Source organism: Botryllus schlosseri, chromosome 3 (genome assembly GCF_051294905.1).
Source record: "Botryllus schlosseri isolate E-star chromosome 3, Bs_hap1, whole genome shotgun sequence".
Classification (NCBI taxonomy): Eukaryota; Metazoa; Chordata; class Ascidiacea; order Stolidobranchia; family Styelidae; genus Botryllus; species Botryllus schlosseri.
Window position 1 is genome coordinate 10,255,926 of NC_137238.1, and position 23,080 is coordinate 10,279,005.

General features: G+C 38.5%; 1 protein-coding gene and 1 long non-coding RNA gene across 3 annotated transcripts in view; one reads left to right on the forward strand and one right to left on the reverse strand.

Moving 5' to 3' along the window:
* LOC145434884 (uncharacterized) overlaps positions 1-23,080 on the reverse strand; it is a 553,571-nt gene that overhangs the window by 392,840 nt on the left and 137,651 nt on the right. The gene's annotated exons all lie outside the window — the stretch shown is intronic.
* Positions 1-23,080, forward strand: part of LOC145434851 (uncharacterized) — a 342,686-nt gene that overhangs the window by 5,461 nt on the left and 314,145 nt on the right. For both annotated transcript variants that reach the window (XM_080312092.1, XM_080312091.1), the window contains exon 2: positions 11,561-11,654. In XM_080312092.1, the coding sequence (XP_080168218.1) occupies positions 11,561-11,654 (94 nt within the window). The remainder of the gene's footprint in view (positions 1-11,560; positions 11,655-23,080) is intronic.

Genomic DNA, 23,080 nt, shown 5'->3' on the forward strand with positions numbered 1-23,080 from the left:
TACCATACCGATTTCATTGCACTTCTTGACAATGATGAGGGATGATCATGACTTCGGAATTGTGCTATTTTCAGTAACGTTCGTAGCTTTGTACTATATCTTTTGTATGCTACGATACGGCTAATCGAGATTTCATCGAAACAATAATTATCGCTGATAGTCTAACTTTCAATGGCGATGAGCGTATAATTTCAATACTCGGAAAGATCGTCTTTTACCACTCGACTCGAATCATTAAAATTAATACTCGATTCAGATTCGAATACTCGAATCATTGTGCCAAGCCTTGTTACGAGTGCTAGAGCGCATGCCGCCGCAAGGCATTTACAAAGCGAAACCCCAGAAGATAATTCGATTTTAGCAGAGGATTCTCTATCATATGGACATTTATAAGCGAAAGCACAAAAAGGAATGCTATTTTCGTCGCGATTTCGGTGTTCTGCGTCTAGAAATGATAAAACATTGTTATTGAACAGTATTTTAGGTGGGGCAATGCTCCAGTTGGCCTAGGACGAGCCGCCACTGGAGTCATGCCACGAAATCTCTATTATCGCTGGAGACATCCCACTGTAACCTACTCCACAGAAAGTAACTGCCATAAAGGGATGTTCGTACATTCCGAAACTAAGTCTCTACAAGACCGTGGGTCAAATGAATATACATTCACACCTGAATTATAACAATGGTAGCGTCGCTTTTATTCCGAACACAATCATGTTAACGGATTATCTCTGATCAGCTATCAATGTCCTGTCTATATTGTCACAACAACATTTCCAGTTTACGTTGCACCGTATTCCGGTACCTCTTGACGAACTTTGCATCCTGTGCAACAACTGCGATAGTGCCTATCCTGTCGCGAATGGCAAGGTCATCCGGTTTTAAACACATTTAATTTGCATCTACCGTATTAAGGGTCTTATCTAAGAAATAGAGCTGCAAGACTCAACTGCGGTCGGGGGGCTGGCTTCAAACCCCCCTTTTCGCTCGTTGGCCAGTAACTCTCCTGATACCAAAATGTTTACCTCCAAATGAAAACCATTGTTTTTCAATGGAATGCCTGTAAACCTATACATTATCGAATAGGATATATGAATCATTTGGACTCGATTTGTCTAGCAACTTCTTTTTTCGCAAACAACGGAGTCGTGAAAACGACATTGATCCACTGGCACAACCGGCCTAATTTTGATAAATTTGTTATTCTCGTTAATGTGTTGGAATGGTGGGCGTTATTATCAATTCCATATGTATCACTCCATGTCTTGGGTCACCATATATCAATGGTGTGTAACTCGAGTGCAGTACGTGCTATACTTTTTTCGTCTTCTTCGTATGAATTGACTTGACTCATCGTGTCAGATTCACTAGTGACTCGAAGTAAAATTTACGAGGGAATTTCGAGTCACCAAGTTATCGGTGAATACTAAATCGCTGTATAGTGTATATGTTCGGAGTATTCGCGATACGCTGATGAAAATTGTGATAGCAAATATAGTCACTGAATAATTGTTCGTTTTATTGATTCTTCATTGTTATATTACAAATATGTGTTGACCGAAAAAGCGTGATCGTAGCCTACTGTCGTAACCTACGAGTAAAGCAATCTAATAGTCATGTTTCTCTCTTCTATAGACTGCTCACAGTGCCCATTGCTGATCGCAACCAACCCTCTTGTATGCTTTCAATCCAACGATAACACTGGTCTACAAATTTGTACCAAAACATTTATTGATCGATTCCAGCTATTAGTCCTGTAGAATTTGGTCTAAAAATGACTTAACCTAGAAAAAATTCTTATAAAGACGTACGTATTATATGCTGTTGAAGAGATAATTTTGCCAGATTTTCAATGATAGGTTTTGTCACTTTTTTTACCTTGAGGAAAAAAACTTATGACCAAAAACGTGGCAAAGGGTAAAAATTCATATTAGGGAAAATATTAACATGAAAATATGAACAAAAGGCTATAAACTAATGAATTATCAACAAAAAAGCAGGATATAAATGCAAAAGGAATATATGGAAATAAAAATAGAATTATGTATCTGTTTCAGGGAGTAAGAGTGAGCAAGACAGGGGGATGGGGGCGGGGGGAGGACCAAAAACGTGCCAAGGGGTAAAAATTGAAATTAGGGAAAAATTATTATAAAAATATGAACAAACTGATAGAAACTAATGAATTTTCAACAGAAAAGCAGGATATAGATGCAAAAGGAATATATGAAAATAAAGTAGAATTCTATATCTGCTTCAGAGAGTAAGAGTGAGCAAGACAGGGGGATGGGGGGGGGCTGTCCGTTATAACTTCATTATGTTATTGTTTACTTACTATGGTCTGATTCATTTACCTTGCTTGTTTTCTTGGATAGTGATTAGTCAGAAAAGAAACAGCAGTTTGTGTTAAGTATAGAAAGGCTATCGTACTATAGATTCACTGTGTCATTAGGGAGCTCATTTCTGCGAGAGTGACCGTACCACACACCCTTTAGACTAGGGTTGCATTTAAAACAGAAATCAACTAAAAACAAACATGTTTAAAACAAGTCCCTAATTTAAAACATGTTGTTCATTGTTTTCAAGTCATGACGTCACGAATATACAACTGTGACGTCATAATGGATTGAAATTGACCATTAAAAATATAGGGTAAATATAGCCCCTCTGTCAAAATATATGTACTACAACTATTGAACCGACTATTTTTGAGGGATCCAACCATCCCATAACGATATAAGTCGGCTGAATTGGGTGGTAATTGTCTGTGTGATCATACAACATGTTTTGGAAAGTATTTACACAATTATGGCATAATTTTATAGCTTGAAAACAATCCAATTTTGTTTCTTAATAAAGCTTTCGTTTAAAATATGTTTTAAAAAAGTGTTTCAAAACACCGTTTGCTTTAAATACAACCCTACTTTGGACACTATAATTGGTCATGCTTTGAAACTGAATTGTGAAACGCTGATCACAACTTTTCAGAAAAAATAAGAAAATGGCCAGAAGACGTACATCCACACACCATGCCGTAATTTAATGAGAAACCATGCGAGATCAAAGAAACGTTTGTGGAGGCTTTATCGAAAATTCGTATTTCTTCACTGGCAAATAATTTTTCTCTGAGAAATGTTATTTGACCTGTGGGGTTCCGATTGCCACGATAGAATAATTAGACACGAGCAATCTAGGCAGCTATGGACAATTAAATAGGCTTATATTTATTTCGAAGTTCCCGGTCCTTTTCGGCTAAGGTTTTCTCGCAGGCGATCTATTGACACACTTTTCAGAGTACCATATTGGCAAATATTTCATATGTTTTCGAGCATTGCGGCGTGGTAATGGTCGACGCCGAAATGCCTATTTTTATTTTCTATAAATCATGCTTTTTTCGTGGGGTAAGGGTACTCATAATCAAAAATTTGGCAACATGAAATCGCGCCCAGCGCGAAAAAAATGGAAAGAGTTTCATAAATTGTCGATGAGTGATGCATAAATAATTTATGTTCATTCACCGACATAATTTCGGGACCCCCAATGGAACGATTTGGGGCGCGGCAGTTACGGTCCTGGTAAGAGGTCAATGTCTGGTCGCTGTTTTCTGGTTGAGATTTTACTATTGGAAATATTTTGCACTTCAATCACATATATATATATATATTAATTGCATGTGGTATATCCGGGGGGTCAAATCGAGGTTGTTATAACAGCCATTGGGGAAGGGTTCATACCATGTGCTTCGAACCAGATGTACGCAATCCGAATTCCCATTTGTGATTGGCAATACGGGAAATTTATTGCATTGGATTTTGTTTTAGTGATTTGTGTGACTGGTAAATCAACAGGGAATGCCATGGAGATATCTGCCCACATTGAATTTGGTACTGCACCCAGTTATTAATTTTAACACGAATGTATTCCAAACAAAGCTCCGCTCCGCGACGATGTTGGCTGCATATGATTTCATAAATGTAGTAGCCTTAACAGCCCCTAAAGCGCGGTAACTGAACATATTTTCGAATATTCTACCAATCGGTATTGTGTCATTATAAACATTTTGCGTTACCCGAGAAGATACATGTTTCCATTTCGTATGTAGCCACCTTCGACTAACTGTCGAAAGTATGCGACCACCCTCCTCCCAGCAAATATACTTAGATATTTCTGCCGCTTAAAGTAGTTTTCACGTGTCTTAAAAATTACTACTTACACTGTTAATCGAGTAGAAAATATAGGGAGTTACTTGTGCTACTTGAGTAGCAACGCCAATCACATCTACAAACTATAGTTCAGTGGTTCTCAACCGGGGGTCCGCGGACCCCTGGAGGTCCGTGAAGCATTTTCAGGGGGTCCACGAAGCAAAGCGAATTTACAAAATAGTTGATAACCTTATTTATATTTCTCAAATTAGGAAAATCACGAGGCAATTTTGCTTCATTGTAGTAGAACTCACATCAACAGGATGGCAGTCTGAGATTGAATATCCTGCTGTGTGGACTCATTTTAGTTGCTAAATTGCCAATAGCCCGGTGATACAAATATTTGGCTGTATAGAGGTGTTTTGCTGGGCATTGTGTAAAAAATAAATGGTTTGATACGTAAAGTCAATCACGGAGACTTCGAAATGTTAGCAAAAATCCGTTTTCTCCTGTGATAAGCCTACATAACCATTTCTCTAATAACTTCAAGATGAGCTACTAGATATGAATTAACAGGCTTGACGTTATATGTTCAGTAAAAATAATTGTTTGTCAATTTTGGTGTCATCATTGTTGCGATCATACCCAATTGTGTCGTCGGAAGCGTTCTGCCTTATTCTTACATTCACCACCACCTTTCCTTGTTTAAATGGATTTTCAGCACTCGTTGATATGAAATCGAAGGCGCAGATTTTAAAGACACGGCCACGTATTTCTAAAAATGCAATTGAATAATTAGATTTGAAATAATAAAAGTCAACCCATTTTCCACATAAATATAATGCTGTTATTTTCAAGAAAAGTAATTTTGTTGCTGTTTATCACTAGCTTACAGTTATCGGTTGCACAAGACATATGACGATTGTAAGTTATTTGAGCTAAATTTGAACTACAAATTCGGGGGTCCAAAAGGGGTCCGCGAATACAAAAAGGTTGAGAACCACTGCTCAAGTTCATAGTAAAATTATTACGGCAAATCAGAAACCACCAAAAATGTAAAACTTTTTGTATATAGAACTGCCGTTTAATATTGCAAAACACAAACAAAAAGCCACGATATATACCATTTAAAAACATTTCTGCCTCTGTTAAAGTATGGTATTTGGTATTTGTTGACCAGTGTAAATGTACGGGTCGAAAAGAGTTTCTGATTGGACGATGATAGAGAATCACTTTATTCAAGTTCACCGAAAAACTCACTCATTCTGCATTACAACAACCCAGGTTTCATGATAGATGATTTCAATAACAATATTTGATCTGTTGCTATTGTATGCTAACCGTGATGTCACTAACGAAAGCCGAAATTTGATTAATTTATGAAAATGAGAAAAACTAATACAGAAAAAATCTGACGTGACGGAGAAATTATTAGCACAGAATCGGATTCAGCAACCATAAATTAGCCTAAATCATCATTAAAAATTTTGACGCTATTTTTTTTTCGAAATTCGTAAACGAGTTTTATCTCCCTCTCGGTCAACTTTTGCCCCCTTAACTTATGATGAATACATTTTAATAAAGTTATGTTTCATTTTTTTGCTGTTCGATTGTTAGTTTGCTTTACTGAGAGTGATATGCCAATTTATGGTGTTGTATTATGTTACGAAGGTCTCGTGTTTTAGCTTATAATTGTATTTTAATGTCAGGCAAAATAGTGCTTTACCCGCAGGCACGTTTTTGTCATAAACTTTTTTTCCCAAGGTAAGAAAAATGACAAAACACATCATTGAAAAGCTGATAAAATTATCTATCCAACGGTATATAATACGTCTTTATAAGAATTTTTTCCAGGTTGACCGAAAAATCTACAGGACTATATCTTTAGGTTGCTGAATCCGATTCAATGCTCAGAATTTCCCAAACACGTGAGATATTTTTCGTGTGCATTTTTCTCATCTTCATAAATTACTCAAATTTGGCTTTCGTTAGTGACATTCCGGCAGCGTTTCTCAACCGGGGGTCCGCGAAGCAATTTCAGGGGGTCCGCGAGACCTCTAAATGGTTGATATCCTATTTTTTTTTAATTTGGGAAAGCATGAGGCAATATCGCACCACAACTGCTAAAACCTCATGACTCATATCATCATAATAATTGTCCGACATGAACTATCGTAGTGTGTAAATTCATTTTCATTGTCAATTTTCCATTAACCTGCTGATACTAACACATTGCTGTTTAGAGACGTTTTATTGGGGTTTGTGAAAAAAATAAAAATATGGAGATATTAACATCAATCTGGGTGATTTCGTAATGTCTGCGAAACCTTCTCGATTTGAAGTTGTCGAACTCATCAAATCAGTGTAAAGTCGTTTAAAATAAAGATTTCCGAAGTATTTCCCTAATTTGGCCCAATGCAGGGATTGAAACCTCGCCATGATATCCATTTCATCCTATGATATACATAACCACTATTTTAACAGCTTTTTGGAGGTACAGAACTTCAATATTCAAATGAACCCGAATATTTTCGGCTGATACTCGTCATAAATCGGGCAATGATACACCTGCTCTTAAAGCTCGGCTATCAGATTTGGCGCATTCTTATTGCGGACGCCCTATATCGACAAGGCTGGTTTTTTGATGAGCAAGGAGTGTTTCGTTGCTATCAAAGCTTTACGTCCCAACCCTGAAATTCATATCGCTAGTTATATTGGTATGCAGCCTTGTCTTGTTATTATTCAATTGTTCATGGTCGAAAATGGTTGCTTGTAAATATATATGTAAACCCAAACAGAACAAGTCGTTTCATAACAGTCTTTCTCAGGTTGGAAAACTTGAATCCATTATTTGGCGCATAAAATTTGTCTGCTTTTAGATTAGGATTCCACTTTGACGGTAGAAACTCTCGGCGGGCCGATCAAAATGGCGTCCCGGGCCCAATCCGGCTCGCGGTCCGAATGTTGCCCGTCGCTGCGCTAGATGCTGGACGTGATGTTCATATAATATATGTTTCTTCATTTTGGCGCCATAAATGTTACGATCACACCAAAATTATCTTCGAAAGTGTTATGCGTTAATATTGCATTAGCCTCCATCTATCTTTGCGGACATGGTCTTCGGCACTACTCGCTCATATCAAAACGAAGACGTGGATTTTCAAGACACGACCACGTACTTTAAGAAATACAGCAGCAAAATTAGCTTTGAAAAAATGAAAGTCTACCAATTTCTACATAAATAGTATGATGTTATTTTCAAGAAAAATCATTATTTTGCTGTTTATCACAAGCCAATTTGCACAAGACAGATATGAAGGTTGCACGGAAATAGGGCTAAAATTGAACTAAAATTTGAGGGGGTCCGCGAGGGTACGTGACGTTCAAAAGGTTGGAAACCACTGCATTGCGGTTATCGTATAATACCAACAGATCAAATATTGATATTGAAATCATCTATCATGGAACCTGGGTTGTTGTAGAACAGAATGGATGAGTTTTCGGTGAACTCGAATCCAGTGGTTCTCTATCTTTTTTTAATCAGAAGGTCTTTTCAACCCACAATCGTACACTGGTCTACAGATGATTGATGTAGGCTAATTGCAGGATGCCGAATTCGATTCTATGCTTAGAATTGCCTCATCACGTTTGATTTTTTCGGTATGTACTTTTTACATTCATTTTTGATTTATCAAATTTCGGCTTTCGTTAGCGACAATACGGGGAGCGTACAACAGCAACAGATGACATATTGTTGTTGAAATCATCTATAATAACGAGAGCCGGGTTGTTGTAGAACAGAACAACTGAGTTTTCGGTAAACTTGAATCCGGTGGTTCTCTAACTTCTTTCAACCCATCAAATTTCATGTGGACGCAATCATTTTTAGTCAGTAGCAGTTATCATCTTTCTATGCCACTTTTCGTATATAGATTGTGATTAGTAGCTCCCTACTTAATTTAGCTTCATACAGTATCTATCTTTATACATCTATTCCCGCAGAATCAATCGGCCAATGCATTTTGTCACACCACACTGCTCTTTCTTAAAACGTAAAAGATTGCAAACAATAATTATTTAATTGTTAGTATATTATGTGGAAGAGAATTGTTCGCTCCGACACGTGTCCAGAATATGTGGCCCTTAAGCTTGCTTTGAAACATCAAAAGACCAGGATGTATGGCTTTCCAAAAACAAATACGTATCATGCGAACTTGAAAGAGTTCATCTTCATTAATCTCCACCTGTACATATCATGCTAATTCTTCTTTTCTAGTGTCCATATACTGTAACATTTTATCGGATTGGAGGAAAGCTCTTTCTGTACTGTTTTTCTTTTCGTTCATTGCCATGAGATAAAGGGTTTATTTTGCATTGTCATTGTAGACAACCAGATAAAGGGAGTCTGCTTATTAACAGCCCAACACGAAACCTAAAGTGCGTGTTACTTCACAATAGAAATAAACATGCATCAGTTCTAGGACAATCGATCCCTCTCGACATGATGTTCTGTGGCATACACGAAATACCACGTGTTCCATTCTGGAACAGAGCCACATAGCAGCATTGGTTAACATAGAGACTTTTTGTTAGTGTTTTGCATGACTAAACGCCAGTTACAAATACAAAAAAAGCTTAACATTTTTACTGTTTTCTGATTTTACTATGAACCAGAGTTGGTCGAAGTAATTCGCTTTGCTACTCATGTAGCTCAAGTAACGTTATACATTTCTATTCAATTACAAGTAGAAGTAGTAATTTTTAAGACATGTCGAAGCTACTTCAAGTGGAAGACGAAATGAAAGGTCTGGGAATTACTAAAAGTCAGTACATATTTAGGTATATTGATCGGGAGATGGTGGTCGCATACTATCTACAGCAGTGGTTCTTAACCTTGCCCACAGCGCCCCCCAGGGGGCGCTGGTGACTTTGAAGGGGGGCGGAAGCGCTCAGGGGGCGATATGGGGGGCGCTGGGCTCAGGGGGGCGGTATGGGGGGCGCTGGAGAAAAATGGCTTTACAGTAGATGATGTGGTGATAGGACTTATCCTTAATGAGTATTCAGGGCAAATTAACACCGAAAACTTCGCTACATATAGCCTTCAAAATACATATAGGTTTGATTGTCCATGGGCGCCTAAATGACTGACACCGAATGTTCCTGTCTTGGCAATCTGAACCCCAGAAGACGAATTCCATCTGGCAGGGAAAAATTATATGTCAGTGAGGAAATACCAATCTGAAATTGGTGCGTCTTTTAGTTTAGTACGATTGGGCGACAGGGATATTCCTGTTGGGCGATATCCCCGTTGAGCGATTCTATATTTTTTGATATTGCAGACAGGGGGTCACGAAATAACATCATGCAACGAAGTCATACCAACGGGCTCGCCCGCCCGAACATGTTTAATTATTAGTAACGGGCCCTACAGTTTTCAAGAAACCTCACAATGTTCGCTTCAAGTTTTGATGAGTCTGCGCACACTCAACAACTCACTGTGCTGACCCTTGGATAACAGTGCGTAACGACTAAAAAAAGTTATTAACTTCGGATTTGTTGTGCGCAACGTAGATTTCCTGTACGCAGAGACCGTGTCAGCACTGCGCACGTGCGCAGCTTAGAGGGAACATTGCACCTCACTCAGCTCTACCGGTAAATGTGTTTACATGAGCAGAGAGAGGATAAAAATTGATCTCAATTTACATGCAATTCTCGATGATATTGACCAATTTAATCATTAATTAGTGAAATTTTTCGCGCTTCGCGCGACTAGGCGAGCATAGCTGCCTCAGTAAATGGACACCAAATGTAGATACCTAATAGGCTATCAGCCAATAGCGGACAGCCTAATGGAGGTCTGGGAGTTAAGTCTCCCGGCAGTTTGGTTTATCACCCGATGGGGGCCCTGGACCAACGTTTTTTGTTTGGAGGGGGGCTGACAAAGTGCTGTTACGGCCCTGGTAACGAATAATTGTACCTGCGGGCACGCCCAAATATGTTTAATTATCAATTACGTGCCCTTTATTTTCCTATACAACAGCTCACTCAGTGCTACTGATAATCTAATTACGTGGGCTGAGAGGATAAAAAGTTTATAGCGAGTTTTATATGTAATTACCACCTTTCCATTCATGCATTATAGAAAATTTTGGTACCTAGGACGACCAGGCCACACAAAATTTGCTGACCATCAAAATCACGATATGGGGCTCGTGGGGGCGAAGCACTCAGAGGTTCAGTTTATCACGCTATGGGTGCGCAAGGCAATCGTTTTTAGGGGGGTTGACGAAGTGCTATTACGGCCCTCCCTCTTACTCATTGTCTTTATTACATTCCTTACAATATGAAGTTGGGGGGCGCTGGAGCACGATAATTTTTGAAAGGGGGCGCTGGAAGAAAAAAAGGTTAAGAACCACTGATCTACAGTTATTAGAAGGTGGCTACATGCGAAAGCGCAAGATGTATATTTTCTGTGAACGCAAAATGTCTATAATGACACTGCCCGTTGGTAGAATCTTCGAAAATACATTCAGTTACCGTTCTTTAGGGGCTCTGTCACGAAATAGTCGTGTAACTCATGAGAGTAGTGTCGATCATCTTTCCTTAAACTACTTTATGAAATATGAAATGAAAAAGTAAAAAGTTTATCTACAACCTTTTTTCAGGTGGAAATGGAAGTAGTCCGAAAACATATCCTTACGTACTTCCTTAAGTACTTAAAGTAGAATAAATCTACTGTACTACCTCGAAAAAGTAGTACAAATCGACGTACATATTATCTTCCAAACTTGACGTGATATAACGCGTGTATATTCATTCAGATCTATATTCATTCCTCGATTCAGAATAAATCGCGCCTAAATCTCTATTTGAAACAAAGAGCAAAGTGCAATGACATTGAATCATGACTTATACTTGGATAACTCAACTTCATTAACTCGGCTTGTCTAGAGTTACTTTCGAATATCAGGTGAATAGATTTGATTCCCCGAAAATCGATTGACTTGAATTGACTAAAGTCATTATGTACAATGACTCAAGATGATCTGTGAATCGAAACTGTAGTTACTTTCCAACACTTCTATAAAATAAAATAAAAAGGTTTAATTTTGCTTATCATATCAGTTTTACTATTGTGCGGCTAGGGAATGGATTCAGATGTTGAAGGTGTCAGCTAAACTGTGTGCCCACGTCGGGGACATGAGAAATATTGCCTACACACCAGTGGTTACCAAAGTGTGTCTTTACGCACCCTGTCGTGACGTCGCGATCGACCTTTTATAACAAATGTCAAAGAGTCTTAAAAAGCACAGACAACCAACATTGGAGAATGATATCTCGAGCGAAAGTTTTAAGAATCACCAATTTGTCCTTAAAGAAGTATAACAACGATATAGATATGGTATACGTTTTCGTTATAGACATTAATTGCACTCAAGAAGAATTCGAATGTCACGATTCGTCGATGAAATGTATTCCTGGTTCATACTTCTGCGATGGAAGGAAGCACTGCAGGTACCGTATACTTATTGAACTACGTAGACTTATTATCACGCCCATGCTGGATCGCATGGACAGAACGTCAGACATGCCATTTGTTTTATAGCTTCCTTATAATTCTCACTTTTACGGCATACGATACGTGCTACTATATGGTACTGAGATTGCAGGAACTTCAGATGTACTTTATTCTCTTTACATGAATGTCATCATATCTGAGGAGTTTGACGAATTCGGCATTTACCTATCCCCGCCGCGTAGAAAGGATAGAGGGAATCTAATTAATTCCCGCACTATTTTTAGGTGAAATATACACCAGGTATCAAGTCCATGCTCGCATAAAAATATTGGATTCGATATATTGACGTTGTACTGATAGCAAAAACTGAATTTTCAAACTTCCGGTTTATTGATTTTGCCGATTGTTATGATATATTATAAAAGACATTTCGAGGAAATTTATTTATTTTCAATCTTTTTCGATGCAGGGAATCGCATACGACAAATTGTCACACCGGCCATGATGTTAGAGATAGTGCTATCCAAGAATTTATTATTACTGCGTTGGTAGTAGCGAGCTCTAATATATTGCTTAAAGGTCCTTTTACAATTGTATTAAGCTCTTTGTACAATAGTCTTTTACATAAATTGCTGCTGTTGATTCCCGACTCTCCCGGCGACGCGAAACCTGTCGTCTCGGTATTGTTCCGCACACACAGGACTATCTATCAAATGTTAGTCAATGTCAGAATGCATGGCAATTGTCTGTCCTGATTCAAGTTTCAGTCACGACTGACCTTTACTTCAAGCCCGACGCGTGTGTTATTCTAAATTTAGCTTTATACTGTTTTATAGAACCCTGTAAACGTTGTGCCATGTCTGCGCCGTCATAATTGGTTTACTACTATATAAAATGTGTATTTGAAATCTTTACTAGTTGCCTACCAACTAAAAACGGGTCGTGACCACTTTTCAAATTTCGGGCCGCAAGAATTGAATATCGCCATCAAAGAAGCCACACCGACCAACAACCACGTTTTTAAGATTTTACGTCAGCATAATGTTGTACTCTATATCGTGGACGACAGGCATAGTTACCATGAAATGAGTAATATAGTTTCAAAAAAAAATACAACAAAAATATATCCTGATCACACGTTCATTCTATTTTGAATTATCAGTTGCGCACCTGACAACACCGCGACGTATTTTAGCGTAGTGTTATAATCCACAGCTGCAACACAAACGGGTTGCGGGTTCTAGTCCGACCGATGTTGACTCCAGAATTCCTACGTGGGTGTTGAAGGTTTATGTAGCCATATCATCCGTGTAAACCAGAGGTCTCAAACTCAGATGCGCTCGCGGGCCAATATTTCAATTTCTGACGACGCCGCGGGCCGCAGCATCAATAAAGGTATTCCATGTCTTTCCATGTACTGTAGGCCTTAGTTGAAGGGATGAAATTGTCCTATTGAAAGTGAGCTGATACAGCTGACTGACATTCAACACACATCATTGAAATGTGATTTACTCTTGTAGCAATTGAGGCCTGGCATGAGAAAAATCATCACATTTATAAATATTTGAATAGAAATGTTGTTGTGCAAGATATATATTAATTATAAGATATCGACGCCATGTGAGCGGAAAAATATATAATGTTATCATAAAAGTTATCACGTTATAATTTTACAGCTACTATGAATATTGTAAATATAACAGATTGATAATAGAGATTGATCTGATATCTCAGCATTTGGGGTTTAGCAGTGTAGCCCATTCCTGGATTCGGGTATACTCCTGATAAGTGAGTTATTAAGCTCATGATCAGTAACCTTCGAATATTATAGCAGAAAAATAACAATATAAATATATTATTGAATGTGTCATAAGTACAGAAATATCAGAACGCCGAACAAGCCATTGTTGTTACATCTTGGAGCGTACCACTACGGCATTCAGTACGTTTAAGTGGCCTTAATTACATGATTTAGCGATGGGAAATTTAATAAATAGATTGCCAATGGTTGTCATAACTACTTGCTTAGTAAGCGAAATACGAAGCTGCGACCTTCTCGTCTATTACTATTCCCATGACTCCGTGTCCACTCGGGTCATTTTCATGTAACCATTGAGTCACCCCGAGTTGGAGTAATTCTAATAAAGGTCGCGTCCAAGTCTAACTCACAAATTTCAGTCACGCATCGTTTAAGCATAGTGCTGTATACGACTATCGTCTAAGGGTCAGGGTTTATCATCATGAATTAGAAATGTGGCGAAATAGTTAAACTTCTACTTCATGGACGCGGATAGTGAAGCTTAATGAATAGTTCCAGGCTTTCGGAGAAATATAGCGAATTTTCACTTTAAAAGATATATATGCCACTTATATATTGTAAAATTATTGAAAATCTAAAATGTCGTCGCGGGCAGCACAAAATGATCTGGCGGGCCGCATGCGGCCAACGGGCCGTGTGTTTGAGACCTCTGCCCCAGGTTACCTTCGTGAAACGTCTGAGCTATCGCGCTAAGGAAGGAATAGTACCTGGTCGGTAGGTTTTGCTGTGTTTCTCCTCGACCATTTTACCTACAGTTGTTAACATCGGGTTTTCGCGTTTTCGAACGAGGGTTTACAATCCACCTCCGACCCGTTGTTTTAATTGCAACCGCTACGGTCACATGTCTAAAGAACTGACGAAGTCGTCACCGATGTTCGAAATGCGGCATGAATCACAGTAACAAAGAGTGCAAAAACCTTCCATATTGCGTCAACTGTGGCGCTGCGCATTCAGCCGCCTATGCAGGTTGTACTCGATTCCGACAAAAGGCAAAGCTAAATTCTATAATGGTGAATGAGAACGTTAACTATTGGGAAGCAAGACAGCTTTATCGTCAAAGACAAGCGCCACCTAATTGGCAGTCGGAAACCGATTTTCCTTCACTAACATCGAGTCCTGACATCGCTCGACAGTGTAACTCTAAATAAATGCAAATTCATCGTTACCGACTATTGCTGAAATGAGCGTAAGTCTGAAATAGTCAACGAAGACTCGCAATGCCATGGTCTCATACGCACTAATGCAGAATTTCGCGGAATTTCTTGTCTCTCACGTCGTGAGTCGTCGATCTTGATCCGACTCCAAACCATTGCGGGCTGAATGAACATTTGCACAGGATCGGATGCTATGAAAAAGGATTATGTGAACTGTGCGCACAGCCTGAATCCGTAGAACATTTTCTGCTAAAATGTCCGAGATACTTAACTAATAGACAATATATCATCGAAGCTGCAAGCAACCATGGCATTAACATTGTATTATCAGAAATTCTTACTAGCCCTTTCACTGCAACGCCTATTATAGAATTTGCGCTCTGTCGAATCAAATAATTTAGAAGTCTTGTTCTAATCAAACTTTCGGCCTGGTGCAAAAGGCCACAATAGCCGGGCACCAATAAAAAACCCATACCAACCAACCAAGACGTCAGCGTATACTCGCTTGGAAGTCCTCGTCGAAATTGTTGGAAAAGCGACGGAACATAATGATTTTATGGGGTTATTATATCATTTGATTGCTAAGTTGATACATTTGACGACGTTTATAAGTCAATATGTACTTCAGCATTGTGGCATAGTGTGACTCGAGTCTTCGATAGGTATCGTCTACATTAATACAGACTAGCACTTCACTCAAATGTAGCATTTGAATTAGCAATACGGCGTCACGTGACGTCTTGAGGTTCACGTTCGCGTTCACAAAGACCTTTCAAATCATCGAAACAACAAAAGAAGATATCAGTGCGGATGCGACGAACATATTATGGCTCGTTATTGCTGGAACCTTTCGAAAAACTGCACTAAATTGCTTAAAAACTAAAATAGTATAATAACCAATTTTGCTTCAAGATAAGTTATTAATATTATATTCCAGCTGATTATTTTTGATTTAAAATTGGTGGTAGACATAAAACTTATTCAATTATTGCAACGTTATTTGAGTATTTAGGTAAATACTTATAAACATGATTGAAGTTTATTTATGTACATAATATCCGTGAAAGTCTCAAATTATGATAAATCTAATGCCCCGAAATATAATTCTGAGTATTGCTCTCACAACTACGTTCATTGCAGTATAGAATTTATTAACTCGAAAACTTTTCGTGTGCCCCTTATCGAGAGTTAACGGCACAATAATAAGCATACAGAGAGAGAGATTCAAATGAAAACCAAATTGGCAAAATATAATTTAATAATGCAATAATAAAAAAAATAACGCTAGGCAAAATCAGCTGTACCAGTAGTCGTAATAAGGGACGAGAGAAAATCAAATTATACAATAATACACGGAAGACAACACACAGACAACGGTTAATATTGTTGTATGTATATTATATTATATATATAACGGTATATATTGTTGTGAAAGCAATACTCAAGTTTAGTACCCCCAACCATATTTTCAAATATAATTCTGTTGATGTATTTTGATTTGAAACGGTCTTCAGCGTGTGAAAATAACAAGGAGATTGAATTTCTGAACTTTATAGTACAACTGAGCCGATTTTTTATGTAGTCTATACCGCGAAAATATGAGATCTTAGTCAATATAGCCCCATGGATTATCTCAAAAAATAGAGCCAATTAAAAAAAAATAAGGTCATATTCGGAATCAGTGCTCTTCATAATCTCCAAAGCAAATCTTACTTTGTCTGCGCAAAAATATGTGTTGATCAGTGAAATCATACATGTGTATTGAAAGCATGGGCTGCTGCATGGGCGCGGCAGGCTCTCAGGGGGCGCAACAAATTGACAGATTCTTCATGAATTCTGACTAAACATGTGCTTGACTATCATTACGAGAAGACGATAGTTGAAGATTTCGTATTAAAGAAAGTTCGCCAAATTGAAACTCCAGCAGTAGCGCTCAACGGAGTATAGCCTGATTTCAACTTCATTTGAGCAAATTTTTGATATTCTTTGAAGATATAGAACAATTCCCTCATGCAAGTCAGTCATGAATTCAAATCTTTGGCAGTAGCCCACCTGCATATTGTCATTTATAACTGTCCTATATTTTTGAAAGTACTCTCTTCATAAACCCATGGGCTGAGAAATGATAAATATTTGAAAGTAATATGATAGAGGGGTGCGAAATTGTTCACTATCATAAAGGGGGGCGTGTCTAAAACGTTTGAGAAGCACTGTTTTAGAGTCTTAATAGAAAAACGTGGATAGGGGCTTGAAGACAGTTTAAAATGTATCATTTTTAACATTGTTTCGAATCATGTCGGCAAACAGATATTTTTTAAATCAACAGTCACTTTTTCCTTACCTAATATCAACGCTTCTACTGAGCAGCCTTTATCAACAATATAATTTAAAAATTGAATTACAATACGCTGGATAATATAGCTAATTCTTTTGACTCAGCCCGCCAACGTATTTTCTACTTCTGATTTGGCCCGTGGAGGAAAAGAATTGCCCACCCTTGAGCTAGAACGTTCGTAGCTTTGTACTATATGCTTCGTATGCTACGATACCGCAAATCAAGGTTTCAATTCCTCAACAGTGAAAAATAGTATAGAGACTATAATTCTCATTGATAAATTAACTTTCATTGGTGAGTATCGTGTATGTGTGTGTGTGTGTTGTATGTGAGGTTAATGGTGCTTAGCTACTAACGTATTGTGCACCAGGCCACTTCGAAAATAATATATCCGCAAAAATTAGATTGATCGTGTGGCCAATACGAATTCAATAACAGGACTGGATAATATGGCCTGTACTCTCATGTCAGCATGGTCCCGTCTAGCCGCACTCTTCAAATATTGTCGCTGAGAAACATATAGGCTACTGGGAACACAAGCAGAAAGTGTTCGACTGTCTCTTCGGCCATGCACGTGTGGCACAGGCCATTTTCGTGACACTTTCAGTGATGGATGCGTGTATTCTGTGATATGCCGACCCGTCATATGACTAGTTGAAGTCTTCAATCCATTCTGTATATGGATGCGATGAGCGTTTTCACTTCTGGAACAGACAGTTCGACTGGGTCTCTAATGTTAACTGCTTGATCCGTGAATTCAACCGCTCTTGCTCGTTCGTCAGCTGTTTCATTTTGTCCAACTCCCATGTGACCAGGGATCCACATCAAATCTTTCTCCACTGCTTTTCTTTCGAGATATGTGCATAACAGAATAATATCATATATTAGTTTGTTATTAGTAGAGCCGGTGGTAATGGCTGTAAGGGAATTGACTGTGCGATCGGGTGGCGAGATAATTCCTAAGTATTTACAACTTTTCTTTGCTGGCCGTTCTGTCATACCTATTGAAAATTGAACAGGTGGTAGTTTTCTTGGTTTTTGTGAAGATAATTGCGGCAGACTTCGCGACATTGACCCGCAAACCCCATTTTTACACCATTGATACAGGTTGTTTGAATGATTCTGCAATTCTGGCGAGATTGTCATTACATCTAAGCCATTTTCCCATAGGAAAGCGTCATCCGCAAAATGATTTATACTAGTATCGATTTCATCGGGGAGTTCATTCATCATAACCGTAAAAATTATCGGACTGAGAATACTGTCTTGTGGAATCTCATTATCTAAAAGGTAAATGAATCGGATAAGCTGTCACCTACCCCAACCTGGAAAGTAGGGTTAGAGATGAATGAGTAAATCCAACTCAGCTTGTTACCAGAGATGCCTAGTTTGTGGAGCTTGAAGATAACGCCTCCTCTCGAAACGGTGTCGTAAGCTTTTTGTTAGGGATATTGGGCGATAGGAGTCAGGTTCACTAGGTTTTTTGTTTCCTTTTAGTAACAGTATGACTGTTGAGTGACGCCAGCCGGCAAGACAATTTCCATGACTCCACGTAGCATTGAACGATGAAAGCATACGGCTGAGACAGAGCTGGTGTAAATTGTTGATCATCTGGTAACACACCCACTTTTCTTGGCCTTCAGCGCTTTCTTTAATTTCCTCGTTGTGAATGGTGAATTTATGTGTGAAGTATGGTCGCTTTGTACCAATATCGGTAGAAGCGTTTCACTTTCGAATGCTTCCCGTCTGGTCACGGATTCAGAATCGACGTTATCATCGCTAATGAATGAGGCGAATTTACACGCTAATGCATTTGCTTTGTCCTTATTTATTGTAAGTACGTGATTTCCAGATGTAAGATTACTAATCGTATTCCATGATCTGGTTCCGGACATCGATTGGACGACTCTTCAGACCTTGGATAACTTGGTTGTATTGTTCAGAGATTCGCAAAATGATTCACAACAAGACTTTTTAAGGGATTGTATCACTCTTCTAGTTTCCGCTCTCTGCCTTTTGAACGTTATAACAAGGTCAATGTGAAAGGAGGTCATAATTTTCTAATAAGAAGCTCGTTTCAGACGGACAGATCGGGCACACGCTTCATTCCACGAGAGAATGCGAGAATGCTACAATTTATATGAGGTTTCGTGATTTGAATACTTATTCGAGCTGCGGCGATTATTACTTCTGTGATGGCTTGTATTGTCACTTGTTCTTTATTACGCAACAGAGAGAGATTACGATTAGCTGACCAGCGAAATTCAGACCAGTTTGCTTTGTGTATAGCCCAAGATTCACAATGCTGTGCCGCTACATTTGGTGAGATAGAAATATGATTGAGGATCAAAAATTGGCCACTTCCTAAAAGATGATCCGTGACCACTGTCTCAATCTTGTATGCAATGTCGTGTTGTTGTTAAATTGTTAAATCAAGCAGTGATGTTGCAACATCATCTTATGATAGGTTTAGTCCTATATTGGTGTTTATCACCACCAAATTGTTGTCGGCTAATACCTCATACGGATGTTTTCCATACCGATTACCAGTCCTAGAACCCGTAAGAAGTCGTGTGCATTGAAGTCGCCCACCGCTACGAATTTAGAATCGCTGAAAGAGGAACACTTTTTCATAAGCTGCGTAAAGACTGCTTTATTCGTTGATATGTAGATATTCAGGATGGCAATTTCATCCAACTTGATGGGTTGCGCCTCTATCAGGAAAATATTGGGAACTTCGATTTCCTGTTGACTTACATTCTCTTTCACGAACAAACAAACTCCTCCACCGTGGATGTTGCGATCTTTGTGTATTAAATTATACCAATGAATTTTTCGAACATATCGCTTAATTAAGTGCGTTTCCTGAAATGCTATGATTTCAGGCTCTTCCAACATACAATTTTCCAGAAATTGTCTCAATTCGTTGAGTTTACGATACAAGCCTCGACAGTTACTGCTTGGGTATTCTCACTCCCGCCGTGTTGCTGCTGAATTTCTCCTGGTCGGCGGTGTCAGTTCCCAGAATGAATGGTTGCGTCACAATGCCAAACTCCGTCACAATGCAAAATTGTAAATACCATGAGGTTAAGAACTACTGCATGATATTAAATAGGCCCTACATGTAAGGCTCATCTGTTCTTTACGCACGTCAAAAAGCCAGTGCGATGGTAACGAAATGCAGCAAGCAGAAATATAATCCAACATGATATTATCATAATTAGGTCCAGTTTGCGATGCTCTGTTCAAGGAGAAGCGGATTATCATGATTACTAGGATATCGTAGCACTTAATCACTTACGTGGGCCCGGAGGTCCGGTGAAATCACTCTCGTAGTATTATGTTTCTGCATATATATTTAATATTTCTATTTTGCTCTGTGTACTGCACTTCGTTTTTGAAAAATTTAGTTTGACCAGATAGCGTGTACTAGGATACCGTAAGCGGTTACAATCTCAATGAAGTAGTATTTCGATTGAGCGCGTGGCCAACTTATTTTCCAATTATTCGTGGTCCGTGTTTTTGTTGTGAGCACAGAACGCCTGTGAAGATATAGTATTTATCTCTCCCTATGTCAAATCAATTGGAAAGTATGTTCATGTAGTTCACGAATATCAAAGAACACGTTAAATAGCCGTTAATGTTAACGTTAAGTGAACAAAGCTTTACAATTATTAGACAAAGAGGAAGACGCTGTTATCCGCCTAACTCGTCTAAATTAGTGGTTTCTAAACTGAGGGACGCGCCCGTCTTGAGGCGCGTGAAATCATCTCAGGAGAGGCGCGAAGCCGTCTGAGAGAAATGATGCTTCTAAAACTCACAATGAGTTTAATTTGCAAGTTTCACCAAGCGCAATAATCCTAATTATGACATAATTGCGTCGTACCATTCACACACTGATGCTACATTTCGACTGTTACCTAACCTTGCATTAAACAGAAAATGTCCCCGAATGAAATGTAACTGGTGGTGGCCATTGGTTTTTGAATCAGCTTATCGTCACATACGTATCAACTGAGCTCAATTGGGGAAAAGAAGGGATTAGTCACCAGGATCGCTAAAATATATATGTCCTACCTACATGCTAACATTGCATCATGATTATGTGTAACAAAATATTCAAGTTGAAACTTTTTCGCGCTTGGCGGGATTCACATCTACATCATAATTTTTGATCTGTGTGTGGCGAACCGCTTAATGCAGTGGTTCCCAACCGGATGGGTGGATTTTGAAATTTTTAGGGGGGAATCTGGCTTTTGTATTGTATCAGAAGATACACTGTCCTTACAAGGTTTTTAGATTTTCATGGTATAGAACTGTTAAGTAGAAATTAGTTCTTAGGAATTGTATGTTTCTTTCACGGATTTCAAGCTAGGTGTAGGCCTATGTGCCTTCCGTAGATAGTACACCCCCTGATAAATGGATGCTCGCGAGACGATTTCGTTGGGCCCGCGACAGTCTCTCGACGAAATTTCTACTAAGCAGGAGAACGTCAAGCCGAATTCAGCAAGAAGGCCGCTAGTGAAATTGTATAAATTTTAAGCAAACATATGAGCTAACGTGAAAAGCATACCAAATTCATCGATCCAATTCAAGTCCATAGCAAGCGGACTTGTTGATTTATTTTTCGTCAGCGGCTACATGGCCGGTCAAATTTAACTGTACTTTACGAAAGTTTAGTGCGATTCGCATTCGACATAGTTCTAACATATCCGAATATGTTTGGCCATTAATTGCACAGTCAAAAATAGGTTGCGCGTTAAAAAGCACATTTTTTTCAGTCACAGGCGACTTTTTCATAGGGGGGGGGTGATTTCAGCTCAAATATTGGCCAAGGGAGGCACGAGACGAAAAAGGTTGGGAACCACTGGCTTAGTGTGTATAGTTTGAATTCCATATTAGAGAAGTGTGTCAACAGCAAGAATACCTTCCATGCCACCTAAAATGCGTTCGGATTGCAAGCATTCTTGCTCTTTCTACTATTTTTTTATGTGACGATAAGGGCGCGCGAAAAGGGGCGTGTCTGGTATCTGTTGATATCTGCATATGGAAACCTTGGAGCAAACATGAGTATTAAATGTTACTTCCTGTTCAGCCATCTTGTTATATTTCCTGATAATATTGTTGATTAGAGGAATAGAAAGGGGAAAGGTTCCACCAATACATACAAACTACAAAAGAAAGATATCAGTGCAGATGCGACGAACATATTATGGCAGACTATTGCTGGAACCTTTCGAAAAACTGCACTAAATTGCTTACAACCGAAAATAGTACAAGAATCAATCTTGCTTTCTGAGAAGTTATTGATATTATATTCCAACTGATTATTTTGAAGTTAAAATAGGTGGTTGACATAAAACTGATTTATTTGATGCAACGTTATTTGAGTATTTAGGTAAATAGTTATATGCATGATTGAAGTTTATTTATGTACAAGTACATGATATCCGTGAAAGTATAATACCCCGAAATATAATGTATGTATATAAATATGTATTTTGATTTAAAACAGTCTTCAGTGTGTCAAAATAAAAAGTAGATTGAATTTCTGAACTTTATAGTACGACTGCCTCATTGGACCGCACGTCACTGCGTATCCTTCGACATTAGTCAATACTTAGTGCAAGAATTGAAGTTTCATATCTGATCTGAATAGATCAAACCTTCATATGGTATTACCGTGAAGAGGTATCTGACATTTTGTTCCGTCTGTTTACAGCACCCATACAGCCGGTTCGTGAATCCCATTACTAAAACAACTTCACTGAGTCATGACAACGTTAACATACGATAATTCAGACATCTTCAAAATATTATATATATAAACCAATTACTTTTTATTAAATGAATGCTCTCTTCCCTGATTCCAATCCGTTGAGACTTCGCTATTCACTGGTACAATGGTATCGTATAGTCCTACTTGTAAATTGTATACTGATAATGTTGCGCGAAGTTTTAGATTTGAATACGTCATCCAGTCTAGCGTCAAGTCAAGCGTAAATGAAGCAACGAAAAGAGATAGAGAGAGAAAAATTATTTTATTTCTGATCCATGCAAATCGATAATATACACTAAACGATGTAGTTGAATGGATCATAAGTTCGTAAGTCG